Raw genomic sequence first — 23,244 nt, forward strand, 5'->3', positions numbered from 1 at the left:
GGCACTCAATCCCGACTTGGCTAGCATACACTGTTTACATTTGTGTCAAATGCCTCATCGTTAACAATTGGCGCCTTTGGTGTCCATACAAATCATCCATGGATTGCCTCCAAATGAGTACCAAAACAACAACAATTGTCATTTGTTTGCTTATACAGCGAACACCCATGAGCGGCAAACAGAGGAAAACCACAAGTAACTGACGTATATCAAGACTTTTAAACCATAAATACACCACAAACAATGATCCCCAAACACTTAATCACTTCAAGCTCATCTTAAAACATTATCCTTAAAAATAAATGGCTAACAGAGGATTTGATTTTGAAAAAATGCTTAGGTAGTGTGAGGACGCTGGCATGTGTGATGCCTTTACCATGACTGGTGCCAACTTGTTGCATTTTCGGATTATCAATAAGGAGAGAGCACAACAAACATACATGAATAGTTGAGTTTTTCACCAAATACCCACAGATTAAACCACAAATAGCTGAATTCATGAATAGCGAACTGCGAATAGGCGGGGGTTCACTGTATTTTTTTGTGTCTGATTCAGATGTGAGTTTACCCTGCTAATGATATCAGCTATGATTAAATCATACCTACCTGGTGAAAACTGACGACGCTAAGTACTGACAACGATGTCAAAATTATCCTAGCCTCTCAAAGTAGAAGTAAGTAACAGCCTGACAAAATGACCTTCATGTGGATGCTGCACTCACCTGTAATAGGAGAACAGCATCTGTCTAATGCCCATTGAGACCCAATGACGCTGACTTCTGAGGTCTAACTCACGGTAGGCTAGCACTAGCATTGTTGCGGACAAAGACTGTAGATCATTAAATCAACAATACGTGGTAGCCTTGCAATTACATTGCTGCCACATGAATTCTAATGTGAAGAATGCAATATTATAGCGACCCAGGATCTCCTACTTTAGAGGACACTTATCATGTTATGCTAGCGTTAGCGGCATGCTAATGTTACTGTTCAGGGTTATGTGCAGTGCTTGTCAAAAGCTAAAATGGCTAGTCCAAAAGTTCTGTCAAAATGCAGCGCTTTGCGCATTAGCTTGACGTATTTAGCATCTGACACTATCTGTCTGTCTCACTGTCTGACGTGGGTTAGTTTTGGATGTACTTCCACAAGCTTCTCACAATATTTGGCAGGAATTTCGGCCCATTCCTCCTGATAGAACTGGTGTAACTGAGCCATGTTTGTTGGCCACCTTGCTCGCACATGCCTTTTCAGCTCTGCCCATACAGTTACAATAGGATTGAGATCAGGGCTTTTCGATGGCCACTCCAAAACACTGACTTTGTTGTCTTTGAGCCTCTTTGTAAGCAGTTTGGTGGTATATTTCAGATCATCGTCCATTTGGAAGACCCATTTGGCCCAAGCTTTTTCCTGGCTGATGTCTTGAGATTGCATCAGTATTTCTACAAAATGCTTTTTTTCCTAGGCGGCACGTCGGCCTCACAGTTCTGAGGACTGGGCTTCAAATCCCGGGCCTACCTGTTTGGAGTTTGCATGTTCTCCATGTGCCTGTGTTGGTTTCCCCGGGTACTCTGGTTTTCCTAATGATGCCATCTATTTTTGTAAAGTACAACCAGTCCCTTCTGTAGAAAACAGTCCCACAACATGATGTATCAAAGTTGGGATGGTATTTGCAAGTTCGCCCTTTTTTCGCCAAACGTAACAATGCTCATTATTGCAGTTCGATTTAAGTTCCGTTAAGGTTTTTGTCTTTGTGTGCATTTGGAAACTCTGTCTTTTGTTTTGGGGTATTGGCTTCTTCCAGCCCATGTTGGTGCAGTACTCGTTTCACTGTGGCTCATGACACAGTCTTACCAGCTTCAGCTAGAATTTTCACAAGTTATTTTGCTTTTGCTCTTGGATTGATAGGCACATTTCTGAGCAAAGCACATTCATCTCTGGGACCTAGAACCAGTCTCCTTCCTGAGCAGTATAATGGCTTCCCATAGTGTTTATATTGGCATATAATTGTTTTTAATTGTTTGAATAGATGAATGTTGCACCTTCAGACATCTGTAAATTCCCCCCAAGGATGAACTATACTTGTGCAAGTCCACAATTCTCTTCCTGATATCTTGGAGGATTTCTTTTGACATTCGCATGATGTTACACAAAAGAGTGTTTCAGGCGTGACTAGTTCAAATACTTCCACACGTGTCTCTCTAATTAAAAAACATTGTCAATAAACTTATCAGAACCTTTCAAAGAAACAACATCATCACCTGAGTTTCCCCCAAGTTGTTTGAAGGCATAGTAATCTTACTGTATGTTTGTCTTCCACTGGGAATGCTAAACTGTTTCCGAGGTGGATGGAAAACTCACTCCTCTCTGGACTTGAGGCACCAGAGATGAAACGGATCAACCTGCTTCGTTTGCCTGAATGTTACGTAACAAGCTCCTCGTGCGAGTACATACTTTGTCCACAGCATCTTGGGCAAAGTGTCCCCCTGTGTGCAGTTTCAACAGTTTCCACTCCTCTGGGAAGACTTTCGACACGATTTTGGAGTGTCTGTGGGAATCCACAGGCGCAAACTAGGACCAATGGACCCCACTGTCTCTGCCCCAATCTCCCTTTTAGTTCATTTAAGAAGTGTTTGATGGGCTTGTTCTTCTACACCAAACGTATCCAAGCACACCTTTATGGACCTTGCTTTATGCACTGCCAACAGAGAAGTGCCTTCCCCAAACTATTATTGCAAGCTGGAAGCATAATATTGTCTGTCTTGCTCGGACAAAAAATACAAAATGATTACTTACAGTAATTAAGAGGTGCAGCCTTTTTGAAACAGAGCTACTTCTTGAGCACTGATTAATGCAAGGGGATACCCGTACAAACTTGCTCACATCACCTTTAATTTTGCTATTATTAATAAGTAATAGTCATCTATCTGAACACATTGATCATGTCAATGATTTCTCACAATTAAGGATTTAACAAGGCAAAAAAATAATAATCTAAATTTGCTACACTATATTTCTATAAATCGTAGTGTTTACATTTTAAAAAGTCACATCAATGGTGAGCTACTTTTAAAACGAAGGCCGCAGGCGACTCGTTTGGTCCATGGAGGCTACCTGGTGCCCACGGGCAGGATGTTGGTGACTTCTGCGCTATATAGCGGAACTTTTAAGGTGGATCACAATCTGTTCTGGGACATTGGGCAGAATTTTTCCCATAGAAAATAATGAACATACAGTAGGTAACTGTTGCCATCAAACTTTTAGTAACTGTACACGCCATTCTTAAGATGTTGACACTCTTCGGTTTTGTCAGACAAGTAAAATATGTCATCCATCCATTTTCTGTACCACGGGCATGCTGGAGCCTATCCCAGCTATCTTCGGACGTGAGGCTGGGTACACCCTGGACTGGTCGCCAGCCAATCACAGGGCACATATAAACAAACAACCATTCACACTCACATTCACACCTACGGGCAATTTAGAGTCGTCAATCAACCTACCACGCATGTTTTTGGGATGTGGGAGGAAACCGGAGTGCCTGGAGAAAACCCACACAGGTACGGGGAGAACATGAAAACTCCACACAGGCGAGGCCGGGATTTGAACCTCAGTCTTCAGAACTGTGAGGCAGACACTCCAAACAGTCTCCCACCGTGCCGCCGAACTGCCATATAAGAATGAAAAAAATAATAATAAAAAAGAGTGATAGCAGAAGATTTAAACTTAAAACTGATAAAGTGAATACTCACCATTAACTCTAAGGGAGATTACTACTTGTGCTTGGAGCATGAGGCTCTTATTGTAACACACAAGATGACATGGGAGGCAAAAAAGTTGTCCTGGATAACAAAGCAGGCAATTTATTAACTATCAACACAATGACAATTTTTGTTCGGCTTGTCCCTTTGCAACCAATAGCGTTTAAAAAAAGCTTAATACATACAAATTAAAATAGGTTATTTACAGGCATCCCAATCATGCTTTCCACATTAATGGCAAAATAAATAAAACAAATTAAAAAAATTGTAATTTCATAAAACACAGTACTGGTAGGTCAGAGACCCAAGATTTACTGCATCACTGGGACAAAGTAAGCAAATAAACATATTGACAATATTAACAAAGATTTTGATTTGACATAGTGATCCCTTTTAGTTGAGGCCAGTGTAAGGGCTGGTGGGTATTTTTTTTATGGCTTTAGGTCGCTACCACATGACGAGGCGAGGGGCCCACAATAACCAGCACTCCTGGGGGTGTGGGGGCAGAATAGAAATACACGAGGACCAATTTAGCCTCTGACACTGCGGGCCCTCTGACATTGGCCGCCTCCACTGCCTGACACATAAACAAACATGACTTTTATGGCACCTCAGCTGGTTTTGAAGCGTATAATTCTGGAACTCCTTTTAGAATTCACAGTTTGGGGAGAGTAAGAATCAAGTCCCATGTGCAGCTATAAGACTGGTACTGCTGCTAAAGGTGGCAAATGTTAGCGTTAAAAGGCCATTAACCTCAATGGGATACTTTTAAAAAAATCATCATGTGCATGAATAAATTAACAAGATGTGTCATATTTATTAAATACAGGCAAAACACCCACAATTGTTTAGAATTTGACATTTCTGTTAAATGTGCCCAGGTCAAATGAAGTAGATCTGCACATGTCTGGATGATGGCGGACACTCGCCAGGCTATGCCCCCTAGGTGGTGAGCTTGGAGTAGCTGGGCGGGGAAAAGCGCCTCCGCAGGTACTTGAGGATGTAGAGGGGCAGGCAGCTGACCAGCGTGATGGATGTCACCTTCCACAGGAACGACGGCGTAGTGATGAAGTACACGTCTGACAAAAAGGGAAGAATGATGATGACGATGATTTATTGCAGCAGAAAATTTAAATTAAATAAAACCGCCGAACAGCGACGATATATAAAACATGACTAAATACTGCCACTTCATAGTATAGTTGTAGAAGTAGTTTTTCCACACTAGCTACAAAGTGAATTTGGTCTCCGCTTCTGCCACTGGCGTCACACCAAGACATCGGGCCGTTTCGATTTTGGGGATGAAAATGGGATTCAAAAGGCAATTAGTTATTTACCAATCGCTCCAAACTGGATTATTATTATTGGAAATGACTACCAGTTTCATTTTCTTGAGCAAAAAAAAATAAAATCAACTTGTTAGTGAAATATGGACCATTAAGACCCCATACCTCCTTTAACGTTACAAGAAACATAGCATAAAGGGTACACAGTAGGCCAAGTGGGGCTTGGTTGCTCACTCATCTCTCTCTCGCTTGACCTTAAAGCGACCGTGTGCACAAAAATGCACATTACGCTAAGTCTGGTATTAACAAGAAGTTCAAAAAGAAATAAAAAAACATTTCAAATATTGTCTCGGTTTAGTAAAACGTTTCATCCCTTTTTTTCCTGGCAACTATGAAGGGTTTCGTGTTGACAACCTTTTAATCCTGGAACAGATTTCTATTTCCACAATTTCCTATGGGTAGAATCAGATCTGCACCACCAATCCTCAAAATGTTGTGGCTATTAAATGAATTACATGTGTTTAAGCATAATCTATCCATCAAACAACAACAAAAACCTCACCTCCTCAGTTTGCACATCAAGTTGAAACAGCGTGTACACTAGCGAAGCCTAACCTTTCAATTCTATTCTTGTGCGCCTCAATGAGGAAAAGTGTCCAAAAAAAGGGTACACCTGACCACATGCCAGTCATGACTTACAGTGGTCGCGATCGCAGGCTTAAAATGGAGCTCCATAGCCCACATAAAACCCAAAATAAAGGCTAGTAAACGTTTTGGGTGTTACTGGTCAACACGACTCAGAGTGTCAACTCATCAGGAACCAACTATTGTGGTCGTTTGTTTGAAACTCCTTGGCAACATTACTGTACCGACAACACACCCACTTGCATTTGAATATATCCGCCATTCCACCGTTCAATTTACTGTTTTATCAATGCAATAATGACCATGTACAATTAGAATATCAATCAATAGGACACAGACCTCTTTTGTTGAGGAAGCAAAACGTTAGCCTAATAGCATAATTGCCTAAGACATTTGAAACAATCTCACAATATCAATGTGCTTGCTGAAAAATGTGATGTTTCTTTATCTCTCTGTAGATTCCCAGGCAACCAGGTCAAAATTGTCTGCAAAAGTTTAATCGAAGCAACTGGGACTCTTCTTGTTTGTTGAATTTGTTGTGTTTTCTGTTATCCGAAAACCTTCAAAATTGACTCAAGCACCTATACTATTCAGCTAATCCAAGTAGTTTGCTGCCTGTCTTTGAAATGGAGGTAAAAAAAATATTTACGTCAACAGATAAGCTGCTGTTTCAGGTTAACAGTTTCAGCCCTAAGAGACCAAATGGTGTCAGTTGTTGCTTTGTATCTGGACTTTTCCAAACCGTTTTCAAATGGATTTATAGAAGAAAAAAATGAAGGGTAAAGCTTGTCGACTTTTCCGCTTCAAAGACATTAAGACACTCAAGTCGTCTCACCAATGAAGTCGTGCAGGAAGACGAGCGACGCCACGTAAGAGGCCAAGCTGAGGAGCTCGGCGACCATCATGAGCCAGTGCCACGTCTGAATGGTCAGCGCCACCATGAGCAGCTCGGTGAGGATGAGCGACGTGAAGGAGATGGCCACAATGTGGACGAACTCGGACTCGAAGAGCAGCAGTGCCCCATACATGATGATGCTGCCTGTGAGGCCCAGCACATGTTCAGTGTTATATTCAAGTAGACATTAGGGGGGACATTAGGGGGGTCTCAGATTACTGTGGAGTCGACATATGCGGTTTCGAACTAGTGAACTAGGTTGTACAACAGCATAAGAAAGCATTCTCGGTTACAGCCTTACTTACTGGTTTTCATTTCATTACAGGTCTAGAAGTGTTTTTCAAACAAACATTTGCTGTAATTATGACTACATTACTAACCACCCTCCAAGTTAAATTTCAAGTGAAATAGTGCAAACCTGAAACAGAAATGCAGAACCTGATGTGTCGTGTTCAGACAAAAACGAGACAATATGGCATGTTATCAATGGGCCTCCCTCATCCCCAGTATTTTTTTGCTTTTTCTTTGGCTTTTTTTTGGGGTACTAGCTATGAGTGTTGATAACCTAAAGAGGAAAATAGTAACTACAACAATAGCGCCAACAAAAATTAACTACTGTAATTTCTCCTGTATAATACGCTCGAGTATAATGCACACCTCCAAAATCGACCGCAAAAATCAGGAAAGCCCTTATATGTGTAATACACACCATCGATTTGCTGCTATCCATATGCTGAAAACATGAAGTATTATCCAAATTTTATTAGGTTTTTCAAAGACACATTATGCTCTGTGTGCATGTGCTGAAGCAACTATTTATTTATTTATTTATTCATTCTGGTCTTTATTACAGAGAGTGCATCTTGGTTGTGCAGCTTCCAGTCATTTGTGGGTTAATGTTCTTTTTTTTTTTTTTTTTGGTCCAATCAGATTTCAGCTTCTTTGTGTTGCCCTATGAATGCAATCTTCCCAGGGCCTTCCGGCTCAGAATTGCTGGCGGATCCAAATAGACACAATAGAAATTAGTGGTTCTTTTTTTTAAAAAAAAATGTTTTTTTTAACCAATCTGAACGAATCAGATTTCAGATTCAATAAGCAGCCCCAGAGAGCAGGCCCCCAGTTAGAATTGTTCCATCCTCTGATTGGTTTAGAGCTATTCCAGTGGATTTTCCCTACATCAGAATCAGAATCATCTTTATTTGCCAAGTATGTCCAAAAAACACACAAGGAATTTGTCTCCGGTAGTTGGAGCCACTCTAGCACGACAACAGACAGACAATTGACAGAGAACACTTTTGAAACATAAAGAAATTGACAAAAAAAAAACAGTCACTGAGCAGTAAAGGGTTGCTAGTTATCTGGTAATGCCGGTACATTTTTGTTTTACATAACATTATGTGAAGCTGGCGGCTGAGCAATGTGATGAAAATTACGGAAATTATGGTTAAAAATTCATTTTCAAGGTGTACTTTTCAAGACATACTGGACTTTGTGACATTAAGTCGGACAATACTTGTAGCTGGGTGGCTTGTTTTCAACCCTAGTGAGGAGAAGCGGCTCAGAAAATGGATGGAGGGATGGGTTGGGAATCTCTGGCACGAGGCCGATTCGATACATATCTAGATACAGAGGTATCGATTCGATTCAAAAACTATATCTTTATGGGTGTAATGATTTGTTACGATTCAATTCAGTATGGTAGCGATACGGTGCAGAAAATTTTTTATCGTTAACATTTGCACGTGCTAATCATAAAGAACCTTGACTTGACTTAATCCAATTCTATTAAATGACATTTGTCTAACTTTATTTTCAAACGTGTACAGTAAAAGACCACTTAACACTGAGGATTGTTGCTTTATGGCACGGGAAGAAAAATAATATATATATTTTTAAGTATTTAAATACACCACAACAATACAACAATTAATTTGGAAGATTTCCTCTTCTCAAACTCTGCACAAACAATATTTAAAGAGCCATGGGGGGTCTTGCACACCGTGCCATTCAAGCTAGGACCACCACTTCACACACATGCTGCTTCTTTTTTTTTTTTTTCTTTTCTGCTTGCTGAGTGCTGACTGACTTTTTGAACTTTTAAGTCGTAATGACTAGCTGAGTTCAACTGGCGATTGTTGCAACAGTTTCGTGTCTGGCTGTGTGTCTTCTCAGAAGTTTCTTTTTAGGGTCACACAGTACCAACACGAACGTATAAGTGGACCGCGAGGACTCGAGAAGAAGCATTAGTTTGCTGAGTTACAGCCCAAGGAAATTGCCGAGATGTACCTACCTTTGCCATTTTGTCTGCATGTTTACAATCTGCGGTGCACATTTCACTGCCCTGGTGTATAGGGCAGACTTGTGAGAAGGTACGTAACATGACATCGCTTTCAATGTTTACAACTCCTGGGGGAACGTTACATTGCTATCGCCGTGACCACGAAAGTAGCTTAACTACTGAAAAACTATTTGATGTTGAAATAGTGACGCTACGGAGAAATTTTGTTAAACTAGTAACCTCGCTAGTATCCAGCACTGCTGCGTTGGGTTGTAAACATAACGTTACCTGCGAAGGACAGAGCGAGACCTCTCGCGCTTGTTTTACGAGATGAAAACCATAAACCTTCAGGCAACCGATTCCTAGCCTCACGATACCCTGTCCACAGCCCTACAACCGATGTATCTCAGGATTACTGGCGGATTTTGCATCGATAACGGAGTCTGCTACCGATATAGTCGTATCTCTCGCTTTTACGAACAGATATCCAGCCGCATCGGTTTGTCGTTCCCAACCCTAAATTACACATAAGAAATTACGGTGATTGCAGAAAGAGGCATAGACACATATTCCCAAACCGAACAAGGCTAAGATCGAAGATGTCCAGCGAGTCCACTGCATTTATTTTTTAACTGTAAGAACACTCACAGTTTATTAAGATGTGACTCAACATGCTTGTGGGCACAAGGGGTCGAAGATCAAACTGGTACACTAAGTGAAATAATGACATTCTGCCTTAGTGAGTTCTTACCTTGATAAATACTTATTAAAACCCATATTAGAAACGTCTTAAAGGATAGCGGTCTACCCTGTAGGAAGAAAAGATGAAAAAAAATAAATATTTACATGTCGGTTTTGGTGTTATCGTAAATGTTACATTTATGTAACCATTCGTTAAATACCTTCAACAGGTCTTTGTATAACTCTGGATATAACATGGCCACCTCGGATTTAACATCTTTGTCCAACACCAGGGAGAAGACAGGGAACATTGTGTAGATGGAGGAGTAGCTGAAACATGTAGAACATGATCGTGATGTTTCATGTTAAGCGTGAGGACAGGCCCACTGGTGCATGTTGAAACATGAAGAAACATGGCGGCCATATGTGCTCTCACCCAATAATGAGGAATCCTTGGTAGAGTGGCACTGAAGCAAAATAGAAGACAGATGAGAAGACGGCCTATAGCAACAGAAGAAGGGAGTTGTTGTTTCAGAACAATATTGTCTGGTTGTCAAGTGTGACATTCAGCAACTCCACTTTACTATCAGTTCACTAATTCTGATAACATTTCTCAATTTCTGATTGTTGATATTGAGGCAAGTTAGGCTCATTGAAGACTCTTAAAGGCCCATAGGTGTGAATGTGAGCGTGAATGGTTATTTGTCTACAGTATATGTATGTGCCCTCTGACTGGCTGACGACCAGTCCAGAGTGTACCCTGGCTCTTGCCCAAAGTCAGCTGGGACAGGCTCCAGCTCAGCTATGACTATAATGAGGACAAACACTATAGAAAATGGAAGAATGGATGTTGCTTTGGAATATACAGTAAGCCCTTTGGTACAGCCCGAGAATGTAGATTAATGTGGATAAACACCATTAGTGCGGATGTAGAGCAGTCTTTCCCAACCTTTATTGAGCCAAAGCATCCATTTTAAAATCTCATGGCGCACCACCAAAACAACGTCACGAAAAGTATGAATAATGAAATAATGATGATCTTGTCTCAATTTACTCAAAGATTTACTGATCCAGGTTGAAATCTTATTCTATCATATGAATGGCAACAGGTGGATAAGCAGGTTTATTGTACCCTCTGCCATCTAATTGAAGAGCATATCAATGTTCTGCCTGTCGTTCTGCCTGTCGCTATACCTGTACGTCACTGGCATAGCAAGATGAATAAAGAAATATTGTCAATCAAATACTACTACAGTATCCATTCATCCGTCCGTCCTTCCATCCATTCTCTTAACTGCTTATCCTCACGAGGCTCACGGGTGTGCCGACTTCAGGCGAGGGGCAGCGTACATCCTGTAAACTGGTCGCCAGCCAATCGCAGCTACTACAGTAGAACCTGAAAAATGGATACTACTTTGTGTAGCAACTTTATGAATGCACATCACCACATGTTCAAGACACCAGAGCCAAAATCCAAACTGAGCCAGAAGACACTGACCTACCTGAGAATCAATCTCATTCCTTTCAGTCTGCAGCAAAATGGTAATTTATTTCCCATTTATAAGTTAGCAATATGTATTTGTCTAGCAAAACCTAACATTAGCCACTTAAAGATGGGTTATCAATAAACATTGCAAACAGATTTTGTCACTTGATCAGATATTTCTTATGTAAGAGGGGAGGGTCGGGAGGACTAATGCCGGTCGCCCACGCAATAGCCGAAAGCAGCGTGCATGCTAGGCCAGTTCTCAAAGGACACAAATCTAGAAACTGAACAAGAGGCTGAATCTTCCACGTGAACATTCTTGGCTGAAATGCAGCACTTGGACCGCCAAGCCCCTGCAACTAATTTCAGCGTGCGGCGTTGGCATGGCTGATGCAGCATTGAGCTGTCAAGCGCCACGCAGGACTGCTTCCAGCTGTGGTTGTGGTCGTCCAGACATGTGGAGGAGGCTCCCCCACTCCCCACTGAGGCAGTGAGTCACAGGCTCGCCCTTCGTGGTGGGCCCCAAGGTTGGACTGGGACACGGTAGCGGTGACATGGGGGCGCTCTGACTCATGACCATGCCTTCCTGCCCCACATCAGATGATTATTCTTGTATATGCAAGTGTGATTTTGTCTTTTTTTTTTTTTTTTTTGAGGAATGAAACTGGGCGGCACTGTGGCCGACCGGTTAGAGCGTCAGCCTCAACAGTTCTGAGGAGCGGGGTTCAATCCCCAGCCCCGCCTGTGTGGAGTTTGCATGTTCTCCCCCTGCCTGTGTGGGTTTTCTCCGAGCACTACAGTTTCCTCCCACATCCCAAAAAACATGCATGGTAGGTTGATTGACAACTCTAAATTGCCCGAAGGTGTGAATGTGAGTGCAAATGGTTGTTTGTTTGTATGTGCCCTGCGATTGGCTGGCAACCAGTTCAGGGTGTACCCCACCTCCTGCCCGATGACAGATGGGATAGGCTCCAGCACTCCCGCGACCCTTGTGAGGACAAGCGGCTCAGAAAATTGATGGATGGAATGAAACTGACAAAACAAACACAGTGGTAGCTCATCTGGCTACAGCTGTTTCTATTTTGTGTATGAAGTAGATACATTATTTTGATTTTGCTTACTTGATCATGATGAATTCTGTCAATGGTGCTGACTTCAGTGTTAGTGAAACCTTTCTTGAAGCAACTGAGGGAAAATTGAGTGGACTGCTTGGTTGCAACCACCAGAGGTGCTGTTCCTTCCGTCTCAACTCGTTTGCTGTCTCAAGTCAACATGACACATGACATTCCACGTCCCAAGAGGCAGCTTCTGCAGCTGAGGATCGGACCGCTAAGGTCGTTGCCTTTAGCCGCCACCCAGCTCTCTATGCACCCGACCTCCTTGGCCCATCCCACAGGTGCTGAGTCCATGGGAAGGAGGATCCACATTGTCTGTTTGGGCCGGGCCCCATGGGTGTAGGCCCAGGCACCAGGCGCTCGCCTTCGAGCCCCACCTCCAGGCCTTGCTCCGGAGGGGGGCCCCGGTGACCCACGTCCATCTATTGTAATCATCATAGGGGGCTCTGAGCTGTACACTGTCTGGTCCCTCACCTCTGACCTGTTTGCCATGGGTGACTCTACCAGGTGCATTAAGCCCCAGACAAATTATCTCCTAGGATCATTGGGACACACAAGGCTCTCCACTACGATAAGCGACGACTATAATCCCACCAGGAGGAGGTACCGGGGAAGACCCTGGAAACTTTGGAGTGACTATGTCCCCCGGCTGGCCTGGGAACGCCTACAGATACCCCCGGAAGAGCTGGACGAAGTGGATGGGGAGAGGGAGGTCTGGGCTTCTCTGCTTAGGTTGCTGCCGCTGCAACACGACACCAGATAAGCAGAAGAAAATTGATGGAGTTTTGTGATCCTTGGCAGTTTGAAGCCACAAGTTATATTTAAGGCGCAAAGGAAGTTACACTATCATTGCCTTGGGTTTAACAATTTTTTCTAGGTCAGGGTTTATATTCTCTGAAGGCTTAAATTTTAGTAAGAATCCAATCCAATGATGACATCATTAAAAACATTAAAGTTTTAAAATCTTTATTTTCAGCAATTTGAAATAATATTTAAAGCATTCACACCAATGGTACCCTTACAATAATAGTGCACAAGTAAAATAATTTAAATAATAATTTGTGTGTTTTTCAAAATAGCAAATAATGACTGGACACTGACATGTCGGGCCAGTAGTTGGTGATGTTAATTTGTAAGTAAGACGACACTTAAGCACACCAACTGCATGCATGCTAGGTTAATTGAAGAGTCTAAATTTGTGTGAATGGTTGCTTGTCTATATGCACACTATGACTGACTGCCCACCAGTCCTGGGTGTACCTCTTTCTTGCCCAATGTCAGCTGAAATAAGTTCCAGCTCACCTGTACATTGTACAGCATCGTATCATGTGTTAAATGTTACCCACTGGGCATTCATTACAGCCTGATCATCGTGGAAAGGAGATCCCTCCAGCTGCAATCCCTTCTCTAGGTTTCTTCTTTATTTATTTATTTCTTTTCCAAAAAGGATTTTTTTTCATTGCCTCAAGACCAGGGTTTGTTGTTGATATTTGTGAATTGTGGGCCTGTGAAGCTCTTTGAGACCTTTTTGTGATTATGGGCTTTATAAATAAACTTGACTTGAATGCTTGTTTGTCTATATGTGCACATTGTCTATTGGTTGGCGACCAGTCCAGGGTGTATCCCACTTCCCATTCAAAGTCAACTAGGATAGGCACTAGCTCACCCGTGACTCTAATGAGCATAAGTGTTGTCCAAAAGGGATTCAAAGGTATCATTCTAATAGCACGGATGTTGACAATGTTGACAATGAGGGGGGTTCATACCTGCATGGTGCTGATGCAAAGGCTCCTGTGGATGACAAACTGACTGAGGGCTGCAGACCTCTTGTAGCTGTTCCGTCCGTGAACCATTAGGAGACGACCCAAATGTTTGAATTGAGTCACAGAGAAGTCTGCGGCCAGCGAGGCCTGTTTGCCTTCCTGTCAAACACAGGGAACACATGCAGGCAAGTGAGGACTCTGTCCACCTGAGGCGCCGCCAAGTGGATCATACTGTAAAACAAGGTATCCTTTTTGTGCTCATAAAACAGTCATTAAAAAAACATAAAAAAACAAACTTGTTGCAGGTTAGAAACATGGAAGAGTCTAACCTCAGCAATAAAACTTACAAATTCTGTGTATAAAATTCAAGTATGGAATTCATAACACTGCCGATAAAAGATTTTTAACAGGAAAAAAAAAAAAAAATCACATCAGACAGGAGGAGTACTGTAGTGTTCCTGTTATGTAGTCTGCCACTTTGACACTGCAAAAGGACTCCTGCGTGTGCACATGACTCCATATTATGTGCACGCGCGAAGGGTTTTGACAGGAAAGGCGAGCTGTGAGAGCGGTTTGGTCGGAGCGAGTCTCACTTTTCCCTCCACTCCCACGCCACAGTCGGCTTCCTGGATCATGCTGACATCGTTTCCTCCGTCTCCTAAGAGAAAACAAAAGCCATAGAGGTGTCAGGATTCACATCGGCAGCGCGCCAATACACAAGATACGCCTTTAATTTGAGATCAGAGTCCCTACCACAGAGAATAAGATGTCATGTTTGATGAAAGCATCTGTGTTTCACAGGCTAGCAAAATTTGCTACATGTAAAAAAATACTCTAATCTGTGAGCGTGATCTGTGTCAATTCACTTCACCAGTATCAGTTTGGAAGGGTAAATCCTGGTGTGTTTTGAGTGTGTCGGCAGCATGGGGGATCACTGCATCAGTGACTGTACGTGAATAGTGTGGCGACAGTGTAATCGATCAGAATCAGAATCATCTTTATTTGCCAAGTATGTCCAAAAAACACAAGGAATTTGTCTCCGGTAATTGGAGCTGCTCGAGTACAACAACAGACAGTCAATTGACAGAGAACACTTTTGAGACATAAAGACAAACAGTCACTGAGCAATAAAGGGTTGCTAGTTATCTGGTAATGCCAGTACATTAATATTTATTTTTTTTTTAAAAAATTGTGCAAAAAGATGCAGTCTTCTAGCACTTAGAGCGGTTCGAGTGACTAATATTACAATAGTCCGGTACAATGACCATTGTGCAAAGGGCGCCGAGACTTCAAGCGAGTAGTACAATACTCTGGGACAATGTTGATTGTGCAAATGTTGCAGATAGTCCTCAGTCAGTGTGCAAATGGAGCAGATGCTACTCTGCCATGAGTGGCCAGTATTGGTCAACAACAGATATGCAAATAGTGCAGCGTGGTGAGACTACTACAGTGACTGCACGAGTAATATATAATTGGGCCGACAGAAATGTGACAATGAACTCAAGACAAAAAGACAAAAAATTGCCAGCATGTTGCAATGGAATTGTAGGTTAAGTGTTTAAAAAGTTGATTGCAAGAGGGAAGAAGCTGTTGGAATGTCTGCTCGTTCTAGTTTGCATTGATCGGTAGCGCCTACCTACCGATCAATGCAAACTCAAACTCAAATTCAAACAAACAAATGAAGAAACACAAACATTAAACAAAGGACAACAATGGAAGGAGATTATTCTTCTTGACAAGTGGCTTTTTATTACAAGAAAAAGACAACCATGGTTTTTCCCCACACTGGAAGTGGGCATTCTCAATTTCCCAATCAACACACTGCACTGTGTCAAGTGCTTCCATTTTGTTCTCCTAATACTATGGTAGCCCTGACGGAAGCGTGCAATTAAATTGGATGGATCAGTTAGTCTCGTACCCTCAACTAAAATGCACAATGAAATGGCAAAATACCATGCAGCAATAAAAAAACAACAAAGATATTTGGCACATTCAACAACAACAAGCTGTGGTTCACTGCCAAACTTCAGCAACTTCGCCAGGCTAAAGAGGACACGTATCAAAGTGAGGAGAGATCCCTGTACAATCGTGCTAGAAACCAGCTGTCAAAGGAAATTAACGTCGCAAAGACAAATTATTCAGAAAAGCTGGAAAAACAGTTTACTGCTAACAACTCTAAGTCAGTCTGGGGAGCATTGCGATCGCCAACCAACTACAAGCGACCATCCCTCCAAGTGGAGAACAATAAAGGACTAGCTGATGACTTGAACACCTTCTACTGCAGATTTGAAAAGGACACTTTTACACCCCACACCCACCAAGCTGAACCACCGACCATCATCGCACCTCTGACTCCCCCTTCTGCGTTGACAATCCATGAAAAGGATGTGAGCCTTATCTTCAAACAACAAATGATCAACAAAGCAGCAGGCCCAGACCTTGTGTCCCCATCCTGCCTCAAAGTCTGCATGGACCAGCTCACTCCAGTTTTCACACAAATCTTCAATAGATCTCTGGAACTGTATGAAGTACCACTTTGTTTAAATGCTCCACCATCATCCCAGTCCCCAAGAAACTGCAATCTCGGGTCTGAATGACTACAGGCCTGTCGTCCTGACATCTGTGGTCATGAAGTCCTTTGAACGCCTCGTGCTGTACCACATCAAGAGCGTCACAGGACCCCTGCTGGACCCCCTGCAGTTTGCCTACCGAGTAAGATGTAGATGACGCTGTCAACATGGGACTGCACTTCATCCTAAAACACCTGGATGGCACAGGTGCAGGCTTCAGCTCTGCATTCAAGAACTCCTCTCCTCCAAGCTTCTCCAGCTCAGCGTCTCGCCTGCCATCTGCCAGTGGATTTACAGCTTCCTGATGGGCAGGACACAGCAGGTGAGGCTGGGGGAGACCACCTCATCTACACGTCCCATTAGCACCAGGGCGCCCCAAGGATTTGTCCTCTCTCCCCTGCTCTCCTCTCTCTACAAGAACCACTGCACCTCAACGCACCTGGCTGTCAAACTCCTGAAATTTGCAGACGACACCACCGTCATCTGCCTCATCAAAGACAGTGATGAGTCTGCATAACGACCTGGAAGTGGAGCGGCAGGAGCTTTGGTGCGGCCAACACAACCTGGAGCTGAACACGCTCAAGATGATCGTGGACTTCAGGAAACATCCTTAGCCACAGCTGCTCCTCACACTGTCCAACTGCCCTGTGTCAACCGTCGAGACCATCAAGTTCCTGGGAATTACAGTTTCTCAGGACCTGAAGTGGGAGATCATCATCAACTCCATTCTCAAAAAGGCCTCGCAGAGGATGTACTTCCTGCGGCTTCTGAGGAAGCACGGGCTGCCACAGGAGCTGTTGAGGCAGCTTTACACAACAGTCATCAAATCAGTCCTGTGTTCATCCATCACAGTCTGGTTTGGTGCTGCCACAAAAAAGGACAAACTCCGACTGCAATGGACAATCAGGACTGCCGAAAGAATCGTCAGTAGCCCCCTACCCACCCTTGAGGACTTGCACACTGCCAGAACTAAGACAAGAGCATGCAAAATCCTCTTGGACCCTCCACATCCTGGTCACCACCTCTTCCATCTCCTTCCACCTGGTAGGCGCTATTGATCAATGCAAATTAAAAAAAGAGCCGACATTCCAACAGCTTCTTACATTTTTGCCATTAACTTCCTGCAATTCCATTGTAAAATGCTTCCAATTTTGTCTTGAGATGATTGTCACATCTCTGTCGGGACACTTCTACATTATTCGTACACTCACTGTAGTAGTCTCATTACTCTGCACTATTTGCATTTCTAGTTGTTGACCAATACCGGTCACTCATGTGCTTGAGAACTAATCGACACTATTTGCACAACTGTCACTGTTCCAGATTATTGCAGACTCTGCACCATTTTCACAATTTTCACTGTCACAGATTTTTTTCTCTTATCAGTAATTTCAAACTGCTCTAAATTGCTAGAGGAATCTGTATCATTTGCACAACTGTCATGTTATCAGCATTACCACATTACCGGTAACCTTTCATTGCTCAGTGACTCTCCGTAGTGTGTTTTTATGTCTCAAAAGTATATTTTGTCAAAATGGCTGTCTGTTGTCGTACTCGAGCAGCTCCAACTACCGGAGACAAATTCCTTGTGTGTGTTTGACATACTTGGCAAATAAAGATTATTCTGATTCTCTTTTACTGATAGAATGTGGCTTGGCATTGCCTTGCTGAAATAAGCAGGGGCGTCATTGGAAAAACATGTTGCTTGGATGGCAGCATATGTTGCTCCAAAACCTGTATGTACCTTTCAGTATTAATGGTGTCTCTACAGATGTTCAATTTACCTATGCCATGGGCACCAACACACCCCCATGTCATCACAGATGCTGGCTTTTGAACTTTGCGCTGATAAAAATGCATAATGGTCCTTTTCCTCTTTGGCCCGGAGGACATGATGGCCACAATATCCAAAAACAATTTGAAATGTGGACTCGTCAGACGACAGCATACATTTCCACTTTGCATCAGTCCATCACAGATGAGCTCGGGCCCGGAGAAGTTGGAGGCATTTGAGGGTGTTGCTGATATATGGCTTTTGCTGGGCATTGTAGAGTTTTAACTCGCATTTGTAGATGTAGCGTTGAGCTGTTTTAACTGACAATAGTTTTCTCAAGTGTTCCTGAGCCCACATGGCAATATCCTTTACAAAATGATGAAGGGTTCTAATGCAGTGTCGCCTGAGGGTTTGAAGGTAACAGGCATCCAATGTTGGCTTTCAGCCTTGCCACTTACGTGCAGAGATTTCTCCTGATTCTCTAAATCTTCTGACAATATTATGGACCGCAGATGATGAAATCCCTATATTCTTTGTAATTGTACGTTGAGAAACTATTTGCTCACGCAGTTGTTCAGAAAGAGGTGCACCTCACCCCATCCTCGCTTGTGAAGAATGGAGCCTTTCGGAGATGCTTCTTTTATACCCAATCCTGACACTCACCTGTTTCCAATTAACATGTTGAATGGATTGTAGAATGTTCCAAGTAGGTGTTTTTTGAACATTCCTCAACTATCCGAGTCTTTTGTTGCCCCTGTCCCAGCTTTTTTGGAACATGTTCCAGTCATCAAATTCAAAATAAGAGAATAATTGCAAAAAACAAAAAACAATTGTTTATCAGTTTGAACATTAAATATCTTGTCTTTGTAGTGTATTCATTTGAATATATGTTCAAAAGGATTTGCATATCATTGTATTCTGTTTGTGTTTAAGTGTTATACAATGTCCCAACTTCATTGGAATTTGAGTTTGTAGATGATTTATTAATAAAGTACTTTTTAATTAATTAATTAAACTTTAATTTATTGGATGGGATGGCACTAGCCAAGGATGAGCCCAATACATTTTGATGCATTGATGTTAGGATGGGCATCTGTCAACCACATGCTGAGTTTTTTTGTGAAATGTATGAATCTTGTTAGCTCATATAAGCTTGTCCAATTTTGTTTGCTACGCACCTACAGCACAGGTGAGCTTGCCCGTCCGCTCCTGTAGGAGCCGGATGATCTGGGCCTTCTGGGTGGGGGCGCAGCGGCAGCAGACCACAGCGGGACATTGACACGCCAGTTCCATGAACTCGTATTCGTAGTATTTCAGACAAACCTGCAGCGGAGTGAACAGATGGTCTGTGTCTCATACTGTAAGTTAGTACTGTCAGACACGTTACCTTGACAGCTTTACAGTGACAGTAAGTTATAAGAATGGTATAGTGGAGCTGCATCACAACTCAACTAAGACATTTAATTGGACTCCTTTTGTTGTTCTATCATACATGCACAGGAGAGGAATCAAATTGCAAAGGTTTCTCTACCTCTGCTAGCATAGGTGGTACTCGAGCCCTTTTCCAATAGGCCTATTATGTCACAAACTCATACTGTAACTGCAAACCTTAAGAACATTTTATTAGGGGCAAAAAACACCAACGCATGCACTAACTTTAGAGGTAAAGTCTGCCTTTTTTGGTTCGTAGAGTTCAAACGTGCTCGGTAATTAATGATTTAATATCCGTGAACAATGGCGTTTATGAACTGAGATTATTACAGTTACTTCCAGTTTTTTTTTTTTTCCTTTTCCTCCCCTCACTGGAAAAGGTCACCTGCCATTCGAGGGAGGCATTTATTTGTCTTATGCTAGATGACGGTATATGAGAGGCTTGGGGGATTTGCATTTTTTGAACACCTGGTAACTTAATTTTATTTTTTCCAGACTTTTTTTTCATAGTTCTGAGTGACAAATAGTACCTTGATGTAAACATTAGTAAAACGTTTGCAGGTCTGCAGACTGACCCCGACCACCCCTCCAAGAATATGTAAACTACCCAGGTGGCACCAAACTGTTGGCGAGGTGAATAGCGATTCAATGTGCATTTTGAATGTGCTGTACACTTCTATTGAAATTCAAACATGGTCACTGTCTGTTTTGTTAAGGGTTTTATTTCTATTGAAAATAAAATGCACGCTGTTTTGGTAAGTCTGCTGTATGAAGACAGATACTGGCCAAGTTCATCCTAGTTTACCTGCTTCTTATAGTCTACTTCCCAATAAAACCTTTGATTTTCTCACTCAGTCTTCAATTTGCTGTTTATACTGTATGTATGCTTCAATAAATCCCTTTCTAACCATATTATTCAGGTGTGTTGGCTCGACAACAAGAAATTTGATTACCTCGAGCGAGTCCCCTGATATGACCAGGGCACAGTCATGTTTCCTCCTGAAAGCGTTGAGTTCCAGATGGGCCTCTCCTCGCGTGGTCACCTGTCATGATGACGACCACATTAACAACTGCACTTGAGCGCACGCATACTCTAAACCAGTGGTCCACAACCTTTTTTCTGCCACTGACCGGTTCATGCTAGTACATACAGCATGTTACACGGACCGACATCTGTTTGTCGACGGGGGGAGGTGTGTCGACGGGGGGTTGTTTCCACCAGTCCTTGCTGTTGTACCCGACACATCTTAGAAATTGTTTAAGGGTTTGTCAGTGAGTCTGGAAATTTACAATTTTGTAATATTTGGTGTAAGTTTGGATGTTTTTCTTTTTTAATCACATCTTTATTGTACAATTAAAATAAACAATAATAGTTTGCGTAACACAATAATCTATTGACTTCAACTACCTCAGCCTTATTGTGTCAAATCATTTAAAATCAATCTGTGATTTAAGCTTGTACCAGGTAGAGTACTGACCTTAGCTTCCTAACTAACCTCCAGTCACTCAAAATCATTACAATTCTTGCTCTGACATAAAACTTAATCCCTAAACATTTTAAGAATTTTGGGCAAGATTGGTTTGCGGTGACAAAAAAAAACCCAAAAGAAAACAAAAAACAAAACAAAAAACAAATGATTCATAAATAAATTTGTTTTCCAATTAAATATAGTAATTTATAAGTAACAAAATATACCGTATTAACAGTAAAAAAATGTCATGTTTAAAACCTTTGAGCAGAGTGTTGATAAAAAAAAATATATATATCTTGTCCCTTTTAGGGTCACTGGTTCCTGGAGCCTATCTCTGCTGATTTTGGGCAAGAGGCGGCGTACAATGTGGACTGGTTACTCTTCAATCGCAGCATTCTCTGGACTTGATTTTTATTTAAAATCTATTTAAATTCTTCACAAACTGGACTTTGGACAGTTTGACCAAGGAAACTGTGTCAGCTTCCAACTGAGACAAAAAAGAGTAAAAATTCATTCTTGACAGACCGTGGAGTTAATCTGTCATGAAGAGTTACTCTCCAGGCCAGAACATCCGCCAGCCAATGACTCCTCAGACGTCAGCGCGCATCAGGACTTTCGTGGCGACCAGGAAACTAATCCAGATGTGCGTGTCGCAGGCCCAGTCAGCACTCCCACAGTGCCCACTGGGACTCAGGTTTTCAAGGTGTGCCAACCATTGTTATTCTCTTCCAGTAAGCACGGTTGTACGCAAACGATAACCTTAAGTGGCCAGCCTGCTCTCTGAGGTGGCTCGTTGCCAGACGTAGCGCTGCAAGGGGACCATCAAAGCCCGAAGGCTGAAAAACAAATTAGGGAAACGAGGCCTCGGCATGTTCCCGGCGGGAGTGCTTTGCTCGTTTTCTCCTTCAGTTTGTTCTCTATGACAGTGGCTTGGAAGCGTTCACAAGTGGGGAGTGATTGATGCTGTGTCGATGCTGGTTAGGCCTGCGCAAGCAGCCAAGCACTTGCTAACGGGCCTAGGAGGGGGCCGAGGGTTGACGTCTGACCCAGAATGACCCACAGACCCACGCGCTAGCAGAATGTGCACACTTACTGGTCTGAAGATGTGGATGTCCTGGTTACGGGTGATCAGGTGGGCGTTCTTAGCGGTACATGTGGCCGTTTCCAGCTTGTCTCCTGTCAGCATCCAAACCTTTGCAGGAAGCAAACCACAACATGTAGCACATATTTGCATGATTGTGTCATTTTTTGTCATACAAAGCTTCAAACTGAATCAACAGCAACACATTCTTTCAAGGGTGATACACCTTGAGAGACGATAAAAGTCAAACACTTTTACGATCAAATTTAAAGCCAGCACTTTATAACTGCAACAAATTGAACTGGTCATTTCCACAACATAAACTGCTTGAAGAGCCATGGCATCTGTACAGCTGAGGTACAGTATGGAGTTTAAATGGAATGTACTTCTGTATGCATTGCGGCGCATTCAAGACCAAAAAAAAAAATGCTAAAAATTTCTACATTGACCGAATTAGGGAATATAAAAATAAATAAATAAATAAACAGAATGATCAGATGTCCTCTCTGGAAGGGGAGAAGGTACGTTAGCAATTACTATGGATTCATACTAAAATTATTTGATACACTGTAGTTTGTATTTTTATTTGTAATATTAGAAAATACATATAATAATACTATTGATAATAATAATAATCCTAATGATAATTTTATGATTTAACGTTACAAACATACATTTAAACAAGGTAAAACTCCATAATCACTCCAGCTGATTAAATAAAGGCCTTAAGGTGCTCTTTTAGTTTGGTGTTTTGATGTTGTATAGTTTATCTTGAGAGGTCATCCACCTTGATGCCTGCATTGCGAAGGATCTCCAGGGTGGGCCTGACGTCGGCCTGTAGCTGATCCTCCACGCCAGTCAAACACAGGAGCTCCATCTCCATTTCCAGACTTTCAATCACAGTGGCAACCTTAAGGGAGCGGTCGTGCACGCTGAGCTTGGCCTGGACGTAGCGTGCCTGGAAGGAGTGAAGGGTCAAGACGGGTAAAGTGATTTTTTTGGGGGGTTA

The 23,244-nt window shown here is 42.4% G+C and overlaps 1 protein-coding gene across 3 annotated transcripts in view; it reads right to left on the bottom strand.

The window, feature by feature from the left end:
• Positions 1-3,815: 3,815 nt before the first annotated feature.
• Positions 3,816-23,244, bottom strand: part of LOC133407714 (probable phospholipid-transporting ATPase IIA) — a 59,617-nt gene continuing 40,188 nt past the window's right edge. For 2 of the 3 annotated variants that reach the window (XM_061685890.1, XM_061685898.1), the window contains exons 18-28: positions 23,023-23,193; positions 22,248-22,346; positions 20,636-20,725; positions 19,430-19,574; positions 14,501-14,565; positions 13,911-14,066; positions 9,980-10,044; positions 9,765-9,873; positions 9,614-9,671; positions 6,525-6,728; positions 3,816-4,837 (exon numbers count right to left, since the gene is read on the bottom strand). In XM_061685890.1, the coding sequence (XP_061541874.1) occupies positions 4,701-4,837; positions 6,525-6,728; positions 9,614-9,671; positions 9,765-9,873; positions 9,980-10,044; positions 13,911-14,066; positions 14,501-14,565; positions 19,430-19,574; positions 20,636-20,725; positions 22,248-22,346; positions 23,023-23,193 (1,299 nt within the window). In that variant the 3' untranslated portion in view covers positions 3,816-4,700. Of the gene's footprint in view, positions 4,838-6,524; positions 6,729-9,613; positions 9,672-9,764; positions 9,874-9,979; positions 10,045-10,838; positions 10,940-13,910; positions 14,067-14,500; positions 14,566-19,429; positions 19,575-20,635; positions 20,726-22,247; positions 22,347-23,022; positions 23,194-23,244 lie in introns of those variants that run through there. The other variant, XR_009769210.1, reaches the window with a different exon arrangement.

The sequence above is a fragment of the Phycodurus eques genome, chromosome 1 (genome assembly GCF_024500275.1).
Source record: "Phycodurus eques isolate BA_2022a chromosome 1, UOR_Pequ_1.1, whole genome shotgun sequence".
NCBI classification, from domain to species: domain Eukaryota; kingdom Metazoa; phylum Chordata; class Actinopteri; order Syngnathiformes; family Syngnathidae; genus Phycodurus; species Phycodurus eques.